The sequence below is a fragment of the Hemiscyllium ocellatum genome, chromosome 2 (genome assembly GCF_020745735.1).
Source record: "Hemiscyllium ocellatum isolate sHemOce1 chromosome 2, sHemOce1.pat.X.cur, whole genome shotgun sequence".
NCBI classification, from domain to species: Eukaryota; Metazoa; Chordata; class Chondrichthyes; order Orectolobiformes; family Hemiscylliidae; genus Hemiscyllium; species Hemiscyllium ocellatum.
The window spans coordinates 92,597,897-92,616,265 of record NC_083402.1 but is presented as its reverse complement, the minus strand read 5'-3'; the positions used below and the strand labels follow the sequence as shown (position 1 = coordinate 92,616,265).

General features: G+C 40.4%; 1 protein-coding gene across 2 annotated transcripts; it reads left to right on the top strand.

Moving 5' to 3' along the window:
- Window positions 1-2,101: 2,101 nt before the first annotated feature.
- On the top strand, window positions 2,102-17,813 carry znf367 (zinc finger protein 367). Of its 2 annotated transcripts, XM_060845296.1 has the most exons (5): window positions 2,102-2,455; window positions 3,973-4,123; window positions 5,458-5,577; window positions 10,716-10,854; window positions 13,781-17,813. In XM_060845296.1, exons 1-5 carry the CDS (start codon window positions 2,198-2,200, stop codon window positions 14,013-14,015), a joined length of 903 nt encoding a protein of 300 aa, XP_060701279.1. In that variant the 5' UTR covers window positions 2,102-2,197; the 3' UTR covers window positions 14,016-17,813. The 2 variants fall into 2 exon arrangements, with proteins under 2 accessions (XP_060701279.1, XP_060701286.1); XM_060845303.1 differs by lacking the exon at window positions 5,458-5,577.
- The last annotated feature ends 556 nt before the right edge of the window (window positions 17,814-18,369 follow it).

Below are 18,369 nucleotides of genomic sequence, written 5' to 3'. Positions count from 1 at the left end.
GCTTTTCCAGCAACACATTCCCACTGTACTCTGTGGTAACCTTCTTCGCTATCCACGACACCTCCTTTGGTGTCATCTGCAAACTTACTAACCATACATCCTATGTTCACATCCAAATCATTTATATAAATGACAAAAAGCAGTGGACTCAGCATCAGTCCTTGTGGCACACCAAAGGTCACAGGCGTCCAGTCTGAAAAACAACTCTCCACCATCACCCTATGTCCCCTACCTCTGAGCCAGTTTTGTATCCAAATGGCTAGTTCTCCCTGTACTCCAAATGTTCTAACCTTGCTAACTAGTCTACCATGCAGAAGCTTGCCAACTGCCTTACTGAAGCCCATAACAATCATGGCCATCACTCTGCTTTCATCAATCCACTTCATTACCTCTTCAGAAAACTCAATTAAGTTAATGAAGCAAGGTGGCTCAATGGTTACCACTGCTGCCTTACAGCGCCAGGGACCTGGGTTCAATTCCAGTCTTCAGCAACTGTGTGAAATTTGTACATTGTCCCGTGTCTGTATGGATTTCTTCCCACAGTCCAAAGATGTACAGGTTAGGTGGATTGGCCATGCTAAATTGCCCAAAGTGTGCAGGTTAGATGGAGCCATGGAAAATCCAGGATTACACAGATAAGGTAGGTGTGTGAGTCTGGGTGGAATGCTATTTGGAGAGTCAGTGTGGACTTGTTGAGCCCTGTGCACACTGGAGACATTCCAGGATTTCCAAGATGCAAAGCCATGTTCCTGGACCTCTCCATCTCTATTAACAGTGACCAACTCAAAACGGACATCTAATACAAACCCACTGCTACCTGGACTATACCTCCTCCCGGCCTGCCTCCTGCAAAATCGCTATCCCTTACTTCCAATTCCTCCACCTCATCTGCTCCCAGAAGGACTAATTCCACCACAGAACATACCAGATACCCTCCTTCTTCAAAGACCACAATTTTCCTCCCAGTGATCAATGATACCCTTCAGCACATCTCATCCACTTCCCACACCTCCGCCCAGGAACCCTTCCCCTCCAACTACAATAAAGACAGAACTCCACCCCTAGTCCTCACTTTTCCCCCCACCAACCTCCGGATACATCGTATCATTCACCGCCATTCCCGCCACCTACAAACAGACTCCACCACTAGGGACATATTTCCCTTCCTACCCCTATCTGCATCCACCTCCCACTTCGCCAAGGTCATGCAGGTCCCGAGTCTCCTCGATCGTCAAACCCTTACCCACCCGAAGCCTGGAGGAAGAATGCCTTATCTTCTGCCTTGGGACCCTCCAGTTTCTTCATTTCACCAGTTTCTTCACTTCCCTTCTCCCAGATCCAATCGTCCAACTCAGTATTGCCCTCTTGAACTGTCTTAACTGTCCATCTTCCTTCCCTCCTATCTGCTCCAACCTCCTCTCCGACCTATCACTTTCACCCCCAACTTCATCTGCCTGTCACACTCCCAGCTACATTCCCCCCAGCCCCCTCTCATTTATCTCTCAGCCCCGACCCACAAGCCTCATTCCTGATGAAGGGCTTTTGCCCGGAACGTCGATTCTCCTGCTCCTCGGATGCTGCCTGACCTGCTGTGCTTTTCCAGCAACACACTCTCGACCCTATTTCCTAACCAGTACTTGCATTTCTAAATACATATATTTTAGCATTTCTTGTGAATTGTCCTGTTGAGTGCAAGACAAAGCGGCTTTAACAAAATATGGCCTTTTTCAGGAATACTTATAGAATTGCACATAAATAAACGCCTCTCTGGAAGCTTTCCATAGGCTTGCATCACACAGTATCTAGTACGTCTACAGGCCCAGCAGATGTATAATATTATTTACACAAAGTGGCATTTCCCAACGCCTCTGTCTCTTTAACCATAAAAATGAAAACAAAGACTCCGCTGATTAACAAGAAGACGTTATGAATTCCGGCGGGGAAAACCCGACTCCTCCAATCAACAAAGCGCGCCGGCGCCTGATTGGCTGTGACCGGACGTTCCAATGCATGAATGGAGCTGTCAATCAGCCATTGTGACGTCGCCAGGTTCCGTCGCAGCGTTCGGTTGGTGTCTGCAGAAAAGGCGGGAAATGCTTAAACGCGCGAGTTTGTGTCTGAGTGGCTGCTCTGTCACCGCTGGATTATTTATTTACTTTCGCTGTTTTTCCGCCATTCTTTGGGGATCGCTCTTGCGATGGCGGAGAATCAGATCGCCGGTGGTTCTCCCAAGCGTGTGTCGGTTATTAAAACTACGCCGATTAAACCCAAGCGCCTGGATGTGAGCCCCACCAGCCCCGGCTTCAGTGATTTTATGGTGTATCCGTGGCGATGGGGTGAGAACGCCCACAATGTCACTCTCAGCCCCGGCGCCCCGTTCAACGGTCCCGGCGCCAGGGAAGCCCAGTGCGGAGCAGCGGCAGCTCTGCACCGGGAGCTGGATCACCTTTCACAGGTCAGTGAGAGCGGCGGGGGCAGAACCCGGAGCAGCAGAAGAGCCGGGCAACTGAAAGTGAACTCTAGTCCTACAGAATTTGTATTATGAAATGCTTGAGCATTTGTTTTTTTTCCCCCAGTCACTATGTCCGCGGACTCATCCTTTAGACCTAAAGGGAGGGGAGTGTTTGATTTTATTTTTAAATTGGTTAAATTTTAAAGGTGGGGTTTTAACGCGGACTGGTGTTTTGCGGTTGGAACTGTGCAGTTTGTCTGGCTGCCGCTTGGCGCCCATTTTCAGTGGGAGAGTGAGTGCGGGGGTGGTCTGGAAGATTAAATAAACAAAGTGGTGTCACCAGCAGCACCTTTAGTCTGAACCATTCTTAGATCCTGCTTCAAAGTTCGGCCAATCACCCCGTTGAGCCATGAAGTCCAAGACCCGTTGCTTTCCCGCCACCGATGCTGCTGTGGAAGGAGAAAACAATTCAAATGAATGAAATCACTTCCTGGAGAGCTTGTCAAAACTCCAGCGCGCCAAAAAAGAAACGAGTTTCCACCCCCGGACATGTTTAAAGAGGTCCTGCTCTGTTGTATTGTCCGGGCTGCACAAATCGCATCTGTCCAAAGTCACGCCGCTCTGTTTATGTTGTCCGCATGTTCGATTTCTGAGGTTACACTGTGTGGACTGATGTTAGTGATCCCACAATCACGCCTTTCTTTCGCTTTCAGTGCGGAGAATGATTTCACTTCGTTTCTGTGGCAAAACATCCAAATGTGGAAGCCTGCCACGATTTTTCTGGCAGAGTTAGTCGATGCTAAATCACTTGACCCGGCTAAGAATGCTGGAGCTATACTGACAACAAAAAAAATGCTAGACATCAGGCAGCAACCATGGAGAGAGAGCAAGCCGTCGGGTCTAGATGACTCTTTAGCTCTGATGAAGGACTCTTCCCTATTCCGAAGAGTCAAGTCAAATAACTAGATATTAGAATAGGTATTCAGCACTATATAACTTGAAAATTGGTCTATTTAAGGAGTGAATTCTGAAAGTTAGACCCGTATCCTGCGGACATGGTTGATCAGAAACTCTTCATTGAAGACTGAAATTCTCCCAATTTAACTCCGAAGCAATGTAGGTGGGAAAATGCTGAACAAACAATGCGAAGTTAGTCAGTATGCTGTACTGCTAAGTTTTAGACACACTCGTGTCTTTAAATGTACCTTGGGAGGGTGAAGGGGCAGTATTTAAGTTTTTTATATTGTAGAGCTGTCTGCAATAGTTATAACGTTTGTGCCCATGTAAGGGAAAGAGTGTGCACTCTCATGAGACACGAGAAAACTAACTGAATACTTCAGCTTGGTTTGGAGATTTTCCAAAGACTTCCTGCATTGCGTTTAAAGAAAGCATTGGGGCATTTTTGGAAAGTCTTAGTAAGACTAAATTTTGCCAATTGCACCAAAAGTCAGCCATTGCGACATGCTTTTTATATTACTGAGATATTAAGTTATTAATCCATATTGGTATGCTTATTTCAGGACGGAACGAGACGAGGCCGACCAAGAGCGGAGTTAATCCGCGATCTGATAAACGAGGGTGAACACTCCTCAAGCAGAATCCGCTGTAACATTTGTAACCGAGTGTTTCCTCGCGAGAAATCCTTACAAGCTCACAAGAGAACACACACTGGTAAGATTTAGAACTTTTCATGGGTATGTCTATTGGCACATGAGATGAACCATTATCCTTGCATATTGCAAGTGATAATCTGCTGGTGAGTATTTTGCAGTTTGCCATATCATCAGTTCATAACTTGGAAGGAATTTCTATGATTATCCTAACATAATCTGGTTGAAGGCAATGGACAAATTTATTTCTTATCGGCTTTAATGCAGTCTGTTATTTATTGATAGATTTTAGTTTAAAATATGTTATAAGTTCAAGTGTTTAGTCTTTTGGGTCATTTTTCTTCGTTTCTGACTATCCACTTGTTATTATCCAAAGTAACTCTTCATTCTAATCCTTATGTCGAGATTGTTACTCCAGTGGTTAAATGTGCTAACAAGTCATTGGATCCTGTATTTGCCTAAATTGTACTAGTCATGAATTGAAGTTGAAAGTTTTGTTTTAACTTCTTCAGTCTGTAATATTTTCCTTTGATGTCAATGCTAATTTCACCCTTTTTGTGCCATGTATTGCATACCTTACTTTATTGCTAAAGTACAGCTTCAAATAACTTAAAATAGTCCTTTAAATGTGGAAAGTGTGATCACTGAGATGTCCTGGTTATTCTTATACATATCCCTTGGATATTAGAAAAGCTTTTTTTTTAAGTGCACCTGCTAACACCTGTTGGATTATGTTGTGTTGGAGATTCCCTAAACTGGAAATGTTTGTCTTTAAATGAATGTAAATTTGCATGTGCAATAGTATCATAACATTGGTCTTGAGGCTTATCATTTATTTGCATAACTAAAGAGATGTTAACTTTTCAGAGGACATTGCAGATTAACAATTCGATTGAAAAGTTATCCTTATGCAATGTTATTCAGAAACCATTTGGATACTTTTTGTGATCAACTCTTCATTTTGTTCCCCTTTCAGACTCCAAACTTAATTAACACCTGTCCAAAATTTAATCAGTAGGACCAAATGATAACTGATCCTGACTAGCTGAAATTACCACACTGAAAACGTGTGTAAAATAAGACAGGATTAATTTTAAACACTTTTTTTTTGCTGAAATTGAGGGATAACTTACATGAGGCAGACACCAATTTCTTAGTGCATAGCATTTGTTTTAAATTATTAATGATTTGGCTTATAATTTTGAATTTTTCTAGGCTAAGTAGACCTCTGCAATGTTTATTAGTTATATAATCTGCTGCAAAATCACTTAAAATATGTGATGTTTATAAACCTTTAAAGTGAGCTTCACAAAATTCAGGCTGTCTTATTTCAAATGAACAATTTGAGAAAGGATTATAGTCTTTAATTGATTTATTACTGTGGGTTTCTTTTAGGTGAAAGACCTTATTTATGTGACTACCCAAATTGTGGGAAAGCATTTGTTCAGAGTGGACAACTAAAAACTCACCAGCGTCTTCACACTGGGGAAAAGCCATTTGTTTGTTCTGAAACTGGTAAATTATCAAACTCTACTTTTCATGTCTCTACCTAAGAACTAATAAAGTAAAGCCAAGCCTTTAGGTTTTCACTTGTGCATGCAGGATATCTTGTATCTCTTAGTTATAAATGATAAATTGATTTGGATGAAGCTTAGCTTGCAGTAAATATGGGGCCAGCATGTTCAATGTTTTTGATGCCTATACATATGCTTCCATATGCAAAGAATGGATTGAAAGAGTAAGGAGTATGGCCAGTGGGAGGGAGACTTTACTAAGCGAGTACATCTAAGAATTTGGATCTAAGTCGTAATTTTTGACATGGGTAAAAGAGAGGTACGTTTAATAAGGTTTGCTACAACCAGTATTATTTGAAGGGTGGGGAGGAGATCTACTTCAGCTATCTTTTTTTTAAACATCCAGCAGTTGATTGACAATTTAGTGCCAGAGATGGAGCTGTAACTAGTATTGTTGGAAACTGTAAATATTGAATTGTTTCATTAGTATTGTAAAGTTTACTGATGGTATTTCAACATTTCATGAGGTGCAGGCTCTGGTAATTATAAATTTATTAATTAGCAATGCCTATATAATTAACAATTATTGGAGATGGCAGGGCAGGTGACGTGTTGTGATTGCAGAATGTGGATGCTTATGATACCAGTGTGATCAAGAGTAAACACATCTGCAGCAAGTGCTTGCAACTGAAGGAAACTTGACTGGCCTATCAAGGTGTATACATTGGCATATCAAGAGATAAGGAATGGGACTGCCTCCTGGATTAAGTGTCCACGTAATTTTTTAAGATAGGTTTTTTATGATTTCGTCAATGGTCAAAGACAGGAAGGCTTTACTGTAAAGAAGGCAGGTAAAAGAGACCTCGATCACAGGAGCCTCAGCCTTTGCAATTGTCCACACTTGTAGCTTGTTTGGTTGAGAGTCAGGGTTACAGTGCAAAAGCTCAAAATGATAGTCTTGGTACGGTGCTTGAATCGTGTATAAATTAGCATGGGATGACTAGATTAAAGTGACTGCACGGATCAAAGTGCATCAGAAGTAGGAATAAACTGAATGGGGGTGAGAGATCTTGCTTGTGAAGTTGTATCAGTCAAAGAGGGAGTGAAATGAGGCAGAATAATACAATACTGATGTAGAAAATGAATAGCAGAAAAGAGCAGGAAGGGACAGAGAAGAGAAAAAAATCTGAAGACTATACCAGCAATAAAAGATGTCATAGAGTGTATATAATTGGAATTACTTTTTTTGAAGGGGAAATTATGTATGACAAACTCATTGGAGTTCTTTTGGGTTTCAAAAGCATCCAATAAGGCTACCTAATAATAAGGTAATGGTCTATGGTGTCAGGGAATAATGTATTAATATAGATTAGCTGACCAATAAAAGATAGAATTGGTTTAAAGTGGCCATTTTCAGGATGGTAACTTATTCTTGTGTTATTCCACTAGTTTATAAGTGCTGGAAGCACAATTGTTTATAATATACATTAATGATTTGGAATAAAGAAGTGAATGCACTATTGCCAAGTTTGCAGATGTCACAAAAATAGATGAAAAGGCAAGTGGTGAGGTTGACAGCAGCATGGTGGCTGAGTGGGTAGCACTGCTGTCCCACAGCACCAGGGACCCAGTTGAATTCCACCCCCAGGTGTCTGTGTCGAGTTTGTGCATTCTCCCCGTGTCTGTGTGAGTTTCCTCCGGTTTCCTCCCACAGTCAAAGATGTGCAGGCTAGATGGATTAGTCATGTGAAATGCAGGTTATAGGGGAAGGGATGTGGGTTTGGGTGGGCTGCTCTTCAGAGGGTCGGTGTTGACTTGATGAGCCAAATAGCCTGCTTCTACACTAGGGATTCTATGACCGAGTCTACAGAGGAATATAGACAGTTTGAGTGAGTGGAAAAAGTGGGGACTGCAGATGCTGGAGACCAGACCTGAGCAATGTGGTGCTGGAAAAACATAGCAGGCCAGGCAGCATCCGAGGAGCAGGAGAATCGACGTTTTGGGCATAAGCCCTTCTTCAGGGTTTGAGTGAGTGGACAGAAGCATGGCTGTTGGAATATAATGTGGAAAATGTGAGATTGTCAGGTTGAATACAGGAGCTGGAAATTGTTTCAATGGAGGGGGTATCCAGCAAGATGCAGCACAACAAGAATTTGAGTCATCATTCAAACAATTGCAAAACGCTCGCATCCAAGTTCAGTAGACAATGGGAATGCAAAGGGAATGTTAGCCTTTATTTCAAAGGCAAAGGAGTATAACAGTAGAGAGGTTTTGCTAAACATACACAAGGCACTAGTGTGACCACAGCTGGAATACTGAACAATTTTATTCTCCTTAATTAAGGAAAGATGTAGTGACATTCAAGGTAGTCCATCAAAGATCTTGAGGTTGATTTGGACTCTGAGGAGAGGTTGAGTAGATTGGACTATATTCATTGGAATTTTGAGTGAGAGGAGATCTTCTTAAAGCATATAAGATTATTAAGATGTTTGACAAGTAATCATGGAAGGGTTGTTCCCTTTTGTGGGAATTTCTAGGAGTGGAGAGCATAATCTTCAGTAATATTGGCTAAATGAGTGGGGTGTAGTGTAATGAACCTGTGGAATTGTTATCACAAGGGCTGTCAGGGTTGGATCATTAAGTATATTCGAGGCTGAGATGGATTTTGTTTTTATCGAAGGGAAACATGGGTTGTGGGCAAAAGTCAGGAAAGTGGAGTTGAGGAATGTCAAATCAGCCATGATATTGAATGGTGGAGCAGGCTCAAAGGGCTGAATGGCCTATTTCTGCAGAATTCTGGGTTGCAGAGGGATCTAGGTGTTCCTCTGCGCGAGGCATGTAATCACAAGATTCATGGAATGCTAGCCTTTTAAGAAATTAATTGAAATTTGAAACCTAACAATCTTTTTTGTTATACATTGCAGGATGAAATACTGTGTATAGGCTTGGTCTCCTTATTTAAGAAAGGAGGTGGTTCAGAGGAGGTTTATTGGATTGTAACATGGGGGGAATGGGTTGTCTAATAAGGAAAGATTTGACATGCTGGGCTTGCTTACAATGGAATTCAACAGAGTGAGGGGTGATTGGATTGAAGTTTAAGATCACGAATGGTCTTGACAAGTGGATGTAGAAGGAATCTTTCCTCTGGTGGGTGAGTCCAGAAATAAAGGACACTAAATGAAATTAGGACAGAGATGGGATTTAAAAATTTTTTTTGTATGACTTTGCAACTGCTTTAACGGGTATGAGGTGAAGTGTTTGAAATTTTTCAGATTTGACCTAGGCAGATGCTTGTTGGTCAACTAAATCAAAGGCTATCTGTGGTAGCTGGGAATGTTGATCTTGAAGTACATAGATCAGCCTGAGTTCCTTCTAATTTTCTTTTAATTGTTCAGGCTTTGGAGGTCCATGCATTGTAGTGACCTCTGAGACCAGGATGCTATACCATATTTAGGTACTTATGCTGATCACTGTGTGTGGAACCTTGGAGCATGCATCTTCACAGCTTTGAGGGCATGTTGGTTTTGGCCTCATTGAATGGTGACGCAAGGTTGACGGGCTGAATAGCCTACTTCTGCTTCTAGTTCATATACATATGTAATTCTGCAAACGTTCAAAAACCTAGAAAGAGGATTTTTGCAAGGTTTGTAGGTCAGGTTGAGGTTTAGGGTGTAGGTTTGCTCGCTGAGCTGTAGATTTGATATCCAGACGTTTCATTACCTGGCTAGGTAACATCATCAGTGGCGACCTCCAAGTGAAGCAAAGCTGTTGTCTCCTGCTTTCTATTTATATGTTTGTCCTGGATGGGGTTCCTAGGGTTTGGTGATGTCATTTCCTATTTGTTTTCTGAGGGGTTGATAGATGGTATCTAGATCTATGTGTTTGTTTATGGTGTTGTGGTTGGAGTGCCAGGCCTCTAGGAATTCTCTGGCATGTCTTTGCTTAGCCTGTCCCAAGATAGATGTGTTGTCCCAGTCGAAATGGTGGTTTTTCTCATCCATGTGTAGGACTACGAGGGAGAGGGGGTCGTATCATTTTGTGACTAGCTGGTGTTCGTGTATCCTGGTGGCTAACTTTCTTCCTTTTTTGTCCTACGTAGTGTTTGTGACAATCCTTGCATACATCAAAAAAGTTTCAGAAATGACAGCCAGACTACTAAGACCCCTCGGAATCCTAGTAGCACACAAACCCACCAACACTCAAACAAAAACTGACAAACTTAAAGGATGCAGTGCAACCCATGGACGAAACCAATGTCATCTACAAAATTCCATGCAAGGACTGCCACAAACACTATGTTGGACAAACAGGAAGAAAGTTAGCCACCAGGATACACGAACACCAGCTAGCCACAAAAAGACACGACCCTCTCTCCCTCGTAGCCCTACACACGGATGAAAAAAAAAACACCATTTCGACTGGGACAACACATCTACCCTGGGACAGGCTAAGCAAAGACATGCCAGAGATTCCGGAGACCTGGCACTCCAACCACAATGCCATAAACAAACACATAGATCTAGATACCATCTATCAACCCCTCAGAAAATGAACAGGAAATGACATCACCACAAACCCCAGGAACCCCATCCAGGACAAACATATAAATAGAAAGCAGGAGACAACAGCTTTGCTTCACTTGGAGGTTGCCACTGATGATGTTACCTAGCCAGGTAATGAAACGTCTGGATATCAAACCTACAGCTCAGCGAGCAAACTTACACCCTAGTAAGTGGATATTTTTGATTCCCCTATTCCAAATGCTGCAATGCTGTATATTTTAAGATTGCATCAGAAGCTTTATTGAGAGTTGAATGAGATATGGGTAGAAATAGAGGAGCAGAGATTTACAAGTCAGAATTACATTGGAGAAAGGGGGAAATAAAACCCCATTTCTCACTTCAGCATTTCCTCATGGTTATTTGCGCATCTCTCCAAAGGTGCAGACTGCAGTTTGCCTGTTGAGTACAGAACTACAATATGTGAAATGTAAATTGAATGCCACAGATGTTTTGTGTCAGTCTTTCGAAATTGGATTGGGAGAGTTTTATCTTTTGAAACATAAATACTCTTAAAAGTTGTTAAAGGGGTACCTGTTTGGGAGTGAATGTAATGTAGCATTTACTGAATTCTCCACAGGCTGTGGAAGCAGATTTACTCATGCAAACCGTCATTGTACCAAGCATCCTTACGCACGTTTACGGAGAGATGAGACGTCCAGCGGAGCAAAGAAAACGCAGGCTGCAGACAACACAGCTGTCGCAGAATGGCTGGCAAAGTGAGTATGTTTCAAAAGAATGCCTGATAAATTGTCTATTTATGGTTTATTAGCTAATAATTCAGTTATCAATCAGGCTCACCAGTCTATAGTTTCCCTGTATTGTCCTTACCACCTTTCTTAAATAATAGTACCATGTTAGCCAGGCTCCAGTCTTCTGGCACCTCACCTGTGACTATTGATGATACAAATATCTGAGCAAGGGACCCAGCAATCATTTCCCTAGCTTCCCACAGAGTTCTAGGGTACACCTGGGATTTATCCACCTTTACGCGTTTCAAGACATCCAGCACTTACTTCTCTCTGGTATGGACATTTTTCAAAATGTCACCATCTACTTTCCCACATTGTACATCTTCCATGTCCTTCTCCACAGTAAACACTGACGCAAAATACTCATTTAGTATCTCCCCCATCTGCTGTGGCTCCAGGCTGCCTTGCTGATCTTTGATGGGCCCTATTCTCTCCCTAGTTACCCTTTTCTCCTTAATGTATTTGTAAAATCTCTTTGGATTCTCCTTAACCCTATTTGCCAAAGATATTCATATCCACTTTTTGCCCTCCTGATTTCCCTCTTAAGAATACTCCTACTGCCTTTATACCCTTCTAAAGATTCACTTTATCTCTCCTGTCTAAATATGACATATGCTTCCTCCTTTTTCTTAACCAAACCCTCTATTTCTCCAGTCATTCAGAATTCCCTATACCTGCCATCCTTTCCTTTCACCCTAACAGGAATATACTGTCTCTGGATTCTCATTATCTAATTTCTGAAGGCTTTCAATTTTCCAGGCATCCCTTTACCTGCAAACATCTGCCCCCAATCAGCTTTTGAAAGTTCTTGATGTAGGTGGTCAGCAAGTTGTTGGAGGGAATCCCGGGGGACAGTATTTACATGTATTTGGAAAGGCAAGGACTGATTAGGGCTAGTCCACATGTCTTTGTGTGTGGGAAATCATGTCTCAGGAACTTGATTGAGTTTTTTTAAGAAGTAACAAAGAGGATTGATGAGGGCAGAGCGGTGGACGTGATCTATATGAACTTCGGTAAGACGTTTGACAAATTTCCCCATGGGAGGCTGGTTAGCAAGGTTAGATCTCATGGAATACAAGCAGAATTAGCTATTTGGATACAGAACACAGAGGGTGGTGCATGTATGGAATGAGCTGCGAGATGAAGTGTTGGAGGCTGGTGCAATCGCAGCATTTAAGAGGCATCTGGATGGGTATATGATAGGAATGGTTTAGAGGGATATGGGTCAAGTGCTGGCAAATGGGACTAGATTAGGTTGGGATATCTGGTCAGCATGGGCGGGTTGGACTGAAGGGTCTGTTTCCGTGCTGTACATCTCTATGACTCTACTTGATACTAAAATATCTGCTCAACTTGGAAAGGAATTGAAATATTGTCTACAATGTTTTGTGTAAAAGCCCCAAATGTTGTACATTCGAGAGACTTTGCCATTAGTAAGGGAACCTTCTGTTTCTTGATTTGTAAGAACAGTCATTTTATATTCATCCTTTGTCTTAACTGGGTATTTGGGTTATGGTATGTGCACCTTCTTGATGGAGGGGTTCAGGATCAAGAAGGTGCACATACCATAACCCAAATATGGTGGGATGGATGGGTGCTCAGGTGGGGACATGTGGAGTGAGGAAGGGACTGGATATGCACACAGGGATGTGTGAGGAGGGCAGAGATGGTGCGTTCATGTGAGAGCATGTGATGTGCTGGCTTGAGGGTGAGGTGTACCCCTAAGATTAGATTAGATTACTTGTTGGGCTGTAGGGCCTGTTTCCACACTAAGTCCACACCAACCTTCCGAAGATCAATCCAGCCAGACCAATTGCCCTACATTTACCCCTTCACCCTAACACTGCGGGCAATTTAGCATAGCCAATTCACTTAACTACATCTTAGGACTGTGGGAGGAAACCGGAGCACCCAGAGGAAACCCACACACAGGGGAGAACGCGCAAACTCCACACAGACAATTGCCTGAGGCGGGAATTGAACCTGGGTCTCTGGTGCTGTGAGACAGCAGTGCTAACTACTATCCCACTGTGCCACCCCAGGATGTGAAGGAGGGTTTTCCTGTGTTTTTATCAGAAGGGGAAGAAGGACACAAGTATGTGCAGGGGAGGCTAGGCGAACCAGAATATGGAACTACAATATATGAAATGTATTGAACCGGATGCAGCTACACTTCTCCTTCCATTCCCTAAAAAACTAACTACATAGCAAGCTGGAAGAGAAGGAAAGCCTGGTTTGAAAGTCCAAACCTGACGATCATATGAATTTTGCCAAAGCCAGGCCGAAGTGTGCACCATCAGAGGTGAACCAATGTCGTTGCTAAATCCTGATTCCTATCCTTCCACCCACTGGGGTCAGGCTTTGGACTCTACTATGTCTTGATCTGCTGCTTCTTAACTGACAACAAAATAGGTTTTATTTGTTAATTACTGCTTGGCTCTTTTTAGTAGTCCTTTTCATTGCACACGTTTGAGGAAACAAAAGTCACATTTACTCTTGTAACAAACATCTTTCTGAAATGTAATACACCCCCCTCCAGCCCCCACCTAAAGTGACAAAGAAATTGAAATGTCACCCTCTGTGTAAAGGTTGATGCCCTGCCTATAGATAATTATTTATAAATAGCAAAAAATAATAAAAAATGCATGATTATGAGCATTAAGTATACCTAAATGAGTTGTAAAATGCTTATCTCCTTAATTTAAGAATAAAAACGAAAAGTCTACTGCATTCTTTGATTTGTGTTGAAGTCTCTAGATATCATTCTGCTTATTTTTAAGTATTTTTATATGAACAGATTGTATAAAGCAAAGTGGTTTATTTCCAATTGGTAGATATGGTGTTGTGCATCTTTAAATTAGGAATACCATGTCCAAATTCTGTCTACACGTAGATATTGGGAAACCCGAGAACAGCGTACTCATCCTGTGAAAAGCACTGGACAGAAGGCTGACCAGGAGCAGCAGGATCCATTGGAGTTCATACAGTCTGATGAAGATGAAGATGAGGAGAAAAATGGATCACATGCTGCAGCATGCCGACGTATGCAGGAGCAACGGGAGCGACTGCATGGTGCTCTGGCTCTCATCGAGCTGGCGAACTTAACTGAAGCACAGTTGCGCCAGTAACTGCGATGCTTACCTTTTATGAAATGGAACTGTCTGTGGACTAAGGTCCTACTAGTTCACCAGACAAGTTATGCACCTTATATTTGCTTTTAATAGGCTGCTATTATGTAGAATTGAAGATTATGAATGTTGTGGCCCTTGCTTAAAGGAGCACAAGTGTTATGCACTTTTTGTCTGGAACAGGATTATGTAAAGTTTTAGTTTAGTAAATATTTCAAAGCTTTGAACGAAGGATCAGATTATGTCAAGCAGGAATTGAATCTGCAGGTGCTGAATTCTAGGTGTAGCAGGAGTATTTGACTTGTGTTTTTCGTGCAAAATTTGCACTCTTTGGAATGTAAGATGAGCAGTGCCTTTCAAGATGATAAAGAAAGATATCAGACTTCTGTTAAGCTTCAGTGTTCACTTTTCACTGGCAACATTATGGGCTTAGAAACAAAGATATAATAATTAAGTTAACAAAACAAAATTTATGATGACAATTTAACTGTTATTTTTATCTGGCACTAACTGCATTGCAAGTATAACTCATTGTTCTTGTTTAAAGTTTAAATTTCCAGCATTTCAGCTGAGTCATGGTCTAAATCCTATAATTTTTTTAATTATTAAAGGCTGCTGCATTCCAAGACTTCTTCATTTCATCAAATCTTTACAACGCACTGATGGTACATGTATCAAACTCTTCTACTTCAGAATTGCTACTACATTGGAAATTTGGTGCTGTGATTTCGATTTGCCAATTATCCACAATGAATAAATGCTCTCTACAATTAGCATTCTAGCAAGCAACTTCAGCTTAGTTGAAATAAATGAACCAAATAATACTAGAATTGGAAAGGAGCACTTAATTTAATGGAACCTATTTTATAACATGAATGCATATCAATCAGAGTTCCAATAGCATAAATATGCTTTGATCCGTTTAGGTAAAAATACCATAAAAGGATTCTTGGTAGTGTCACTACTCTGAGCCAAGAGGCTTGCGTTCAAATCCCACCTGCCCGACATGTATAATAATATCGCTAAGCAGGTTGATTAGGAAATATCTAAAAATACCATGAAAATACCTTTGAAGTTTATTGCATGGACTAAACGTTGACCATAATGTAAGATGCAGCATTATCTGAAAGTACCACTGAACTAGATTACTGTATTCAACTTGTAATAGTCTAATTTTAAATAAACTAGCTTGGAATTTGAAAGAGCAATTGGACTTGTTTGCAGCCAGTTGAAGCACTGAGAAAAATATTTTTGCCCTCCTTAATGGTTGTTGGTAAATAGCCACAGCTAATCTAACTGGGCATGATTATTTCGAATAGATGGTCATGAGCACTTAAACCTACTTGCTGAAGTTTGGTTTCACTGAAGTGAACAATGAACGCATAGCACTTGGGCTTTTCCTTATAGCACTAAAAGTATAGATGGCCATGGATTTCTGTTCCAGACAAATATTGACAAATCGCACCTTTTGTTTGTTTAAATGCAACTTGTATTCCATCGCGCAATCCTGAGAGGCCTTGGTCTTGATATGGAGAAAATGATTTGAGTAAACTGGTGTCACTCAAAAAATGCTGTGGATTCTTGTACTTAAATGCATATAGTGTGCATTGCTGCCCAGGTACTACAATCTTGTGTAATAAGCCCTAGAAACAGTGAAAACGCTGATTTTTAAACAACCTGCATTAATCCTAATGTGAAAAATGCAGGCTTGGAGGCCTACTAGAGAAATGTGGTACTGATTAATTTTAATTGTGTAATGAAGTTTGAATTGGGTGACCATTGGTGATGGAAGAAGTTTTGTTGAATTTCCTGTTGGCAACACTAAATTGTTTTGCTTTGTATCAATAGTTTTATTATAATCATATTGCAGTTTTATAGCTTGCCATTATTGCTTTGTTGCAGTGTCAAATTTTTTAAAAAATCCTCTTACGTGGCTGGACTACTTCGCTCTGTTTTCCAGTAATCCAATATGTTCTGCTTTTTCTTTTACCATTTAAATATATACTTACTGCATGAAGTTTTTAATTCTATAAGTTGACAAGCTTGAAATGCAGTTTTGGTATAGAATTTAACAGCTGTCATTACTGCATCAACGTTACACGGTTGCAATAAACAGCATTAGCTAAAGCAACCAAGTTTGAATAATTTGGTCACTTTCCAAAAAAAAAAGGCAGACTAGCCTCAGTATCAAACAGAAAAAAATTTGTGGGATTCTAAACCTATCACATCAGTTCAGTTTCTTTTCAATACTTCCTTCATCAGCTAACAAGGTTTTGTAATTGAAACTTATTTATTTTAGGTTTGATTCAAATCAAACTGATGACTGTTCAATATATATTTTGTTTCAATGAAGAAGATGGACTGCACTGGAGATGTATGAGCCTCTTGAGTTTTTGTTTTGTTTCAAACTAAATGTCATAGTATGTTTGTAGGTGGTTTAGCTTGTGTTCAGTGACAACCCTTCAATTAAATAAAATGATCACAGTCAGGAGTATAAGTTGTTAATTTTACTTTTCTCTGCTACAATATGCATCTATCTGCTTGGTAAAGGTTTGCAAACTAACAAAGAATATTAATAATTTTTACATCTAAAAAGATTTGGACAATATTGTAGAAATTGAAAGTTCATACAACTCCAGTTTGTGGGAGGTAATTGGATGTTGAAAGGTTTTTGAACAGGATGCCTGTTTTTCTCAGTTTTATTTGTTAAGAGTTTGTGAAATTCAATTGCTCTGTCACCAATACTAATTTAAGAAGATTTGCAAGTCAGACCAGAACTTGAGTGTGACTGACGGAGACATTTGTCATTTGGCCTTGAAAGGCTCATGATTACTGTTCATTATTTGTACAATGAAGTTACATTGCTGCACATTATATTCTAAAATTGAATTTGTATTCTTTTTTCTTTAAACTTGCTGTCTTTTGTCTTTGTATCATGTATTGGTCTATGCCGAAGGAAGAAATGTGAAGTTGGTTTATCTCCAGGCCTCTACAAAGTTTCTATAAGTCTCATTGGCCTCAAGTAAACCTTTCCTTCTCCGTTGGCTGAGATCTGATTTCATCTTAGAGTTTGTCAGAAGTTACCTTCAAATTTCACTAATTAAAGAGCTATGATAATATTTCAAGCTAACTGTACTCGTGAGTCATAGTTTGGTTGCAGATGTAACCTGATAGTGGAATTTAGAAGGTGGAGGACTTTTGAGGCGTCTTTGAATTGTTGACTTGTTGGGCCACTGCTGCTTTAAGGGTGAACTTTTCTGACTGCACTTAACCTTGTTTTGTTCCATGTACCTATTATTGATGTAAAAGAATTAAATAGTTCATCAAAAATCAATAAGGATCTACTAACTTAAAGGAAGAATAGGATGACAAATGGCCTGTCTGGAGAAAGTCAAGGTCTAGTCTCTCTCTGGGGAAATGCTGATTCTGTTAGGAATGACAATGTTTTCATAAGTGTCATTTTTTGGTTGTTTAATGCATGTACTTTTTTGCACTGGAGTTGGATACTCAGATAATATTTCTTGGGTTTTAATATTTTTAGAAGGAATCTGATCAGTTGTAAGTTTTCTGGGGCTTTGTTTTAATAAGGCTGCTTTATGTACTTGGATTCAAGTGCCAAATTCACTTTTATTTCCCTAATTTTGCTGAGCATTTTTTCCCTCTCATTGTATGATTATCAAATTGTAAAAACCAAGACTGCCACCTGCTAGAATCTGCCTTTGTTCATTTAAAAAAACCTGGTAAATCTACTGAAGTTTTAAATTCATTATTATTCAATAAATATCAGTAGTGCTAAAATGTTGTCTCTCTCTTTATTGAATCTGGATGTATGAAGTGTGTAATTTTAAAAATTCTACAGTTCCATGATATGTAAGTGAGATTAACTATCCATTAGGGAGGCAGTACGTTTGGAAGAATTTACCAAACTAAAACTACTTTTACTTGTGATAAGAAGAAGCATTATAAAATACTTGTATTTGCATTCTACCTAAATATGCATATCAGAAGATAGTGTTGTAGAAATTGAGTCTATGCCACTCTAGTTTGTGAGATGTAAATTGCAGGTAGAAAGCTTTTAAAATGAGTTTGAAGACTGTCAATTTTGAATGTAAGCAATGTGAATCACAGGATTGTCATAGAGGTTGGTAAAGCTAGTGATCTGTTTGACCAGTGAATACTTTTAAAGTTCTTGGGATATTGATATTCGTAGTTAGACCAGTATGTATTGTCTGTCCCTAGCTGTGTTTGAGAAGATGGTTGTGAGTTGCCTTCCAATTGCTGTAGTCGATTTGAACTTCTGTAGTTCATTTGATGACGGTACACCCACAATGCCATTAGGGTGGGTTTTTTTTCC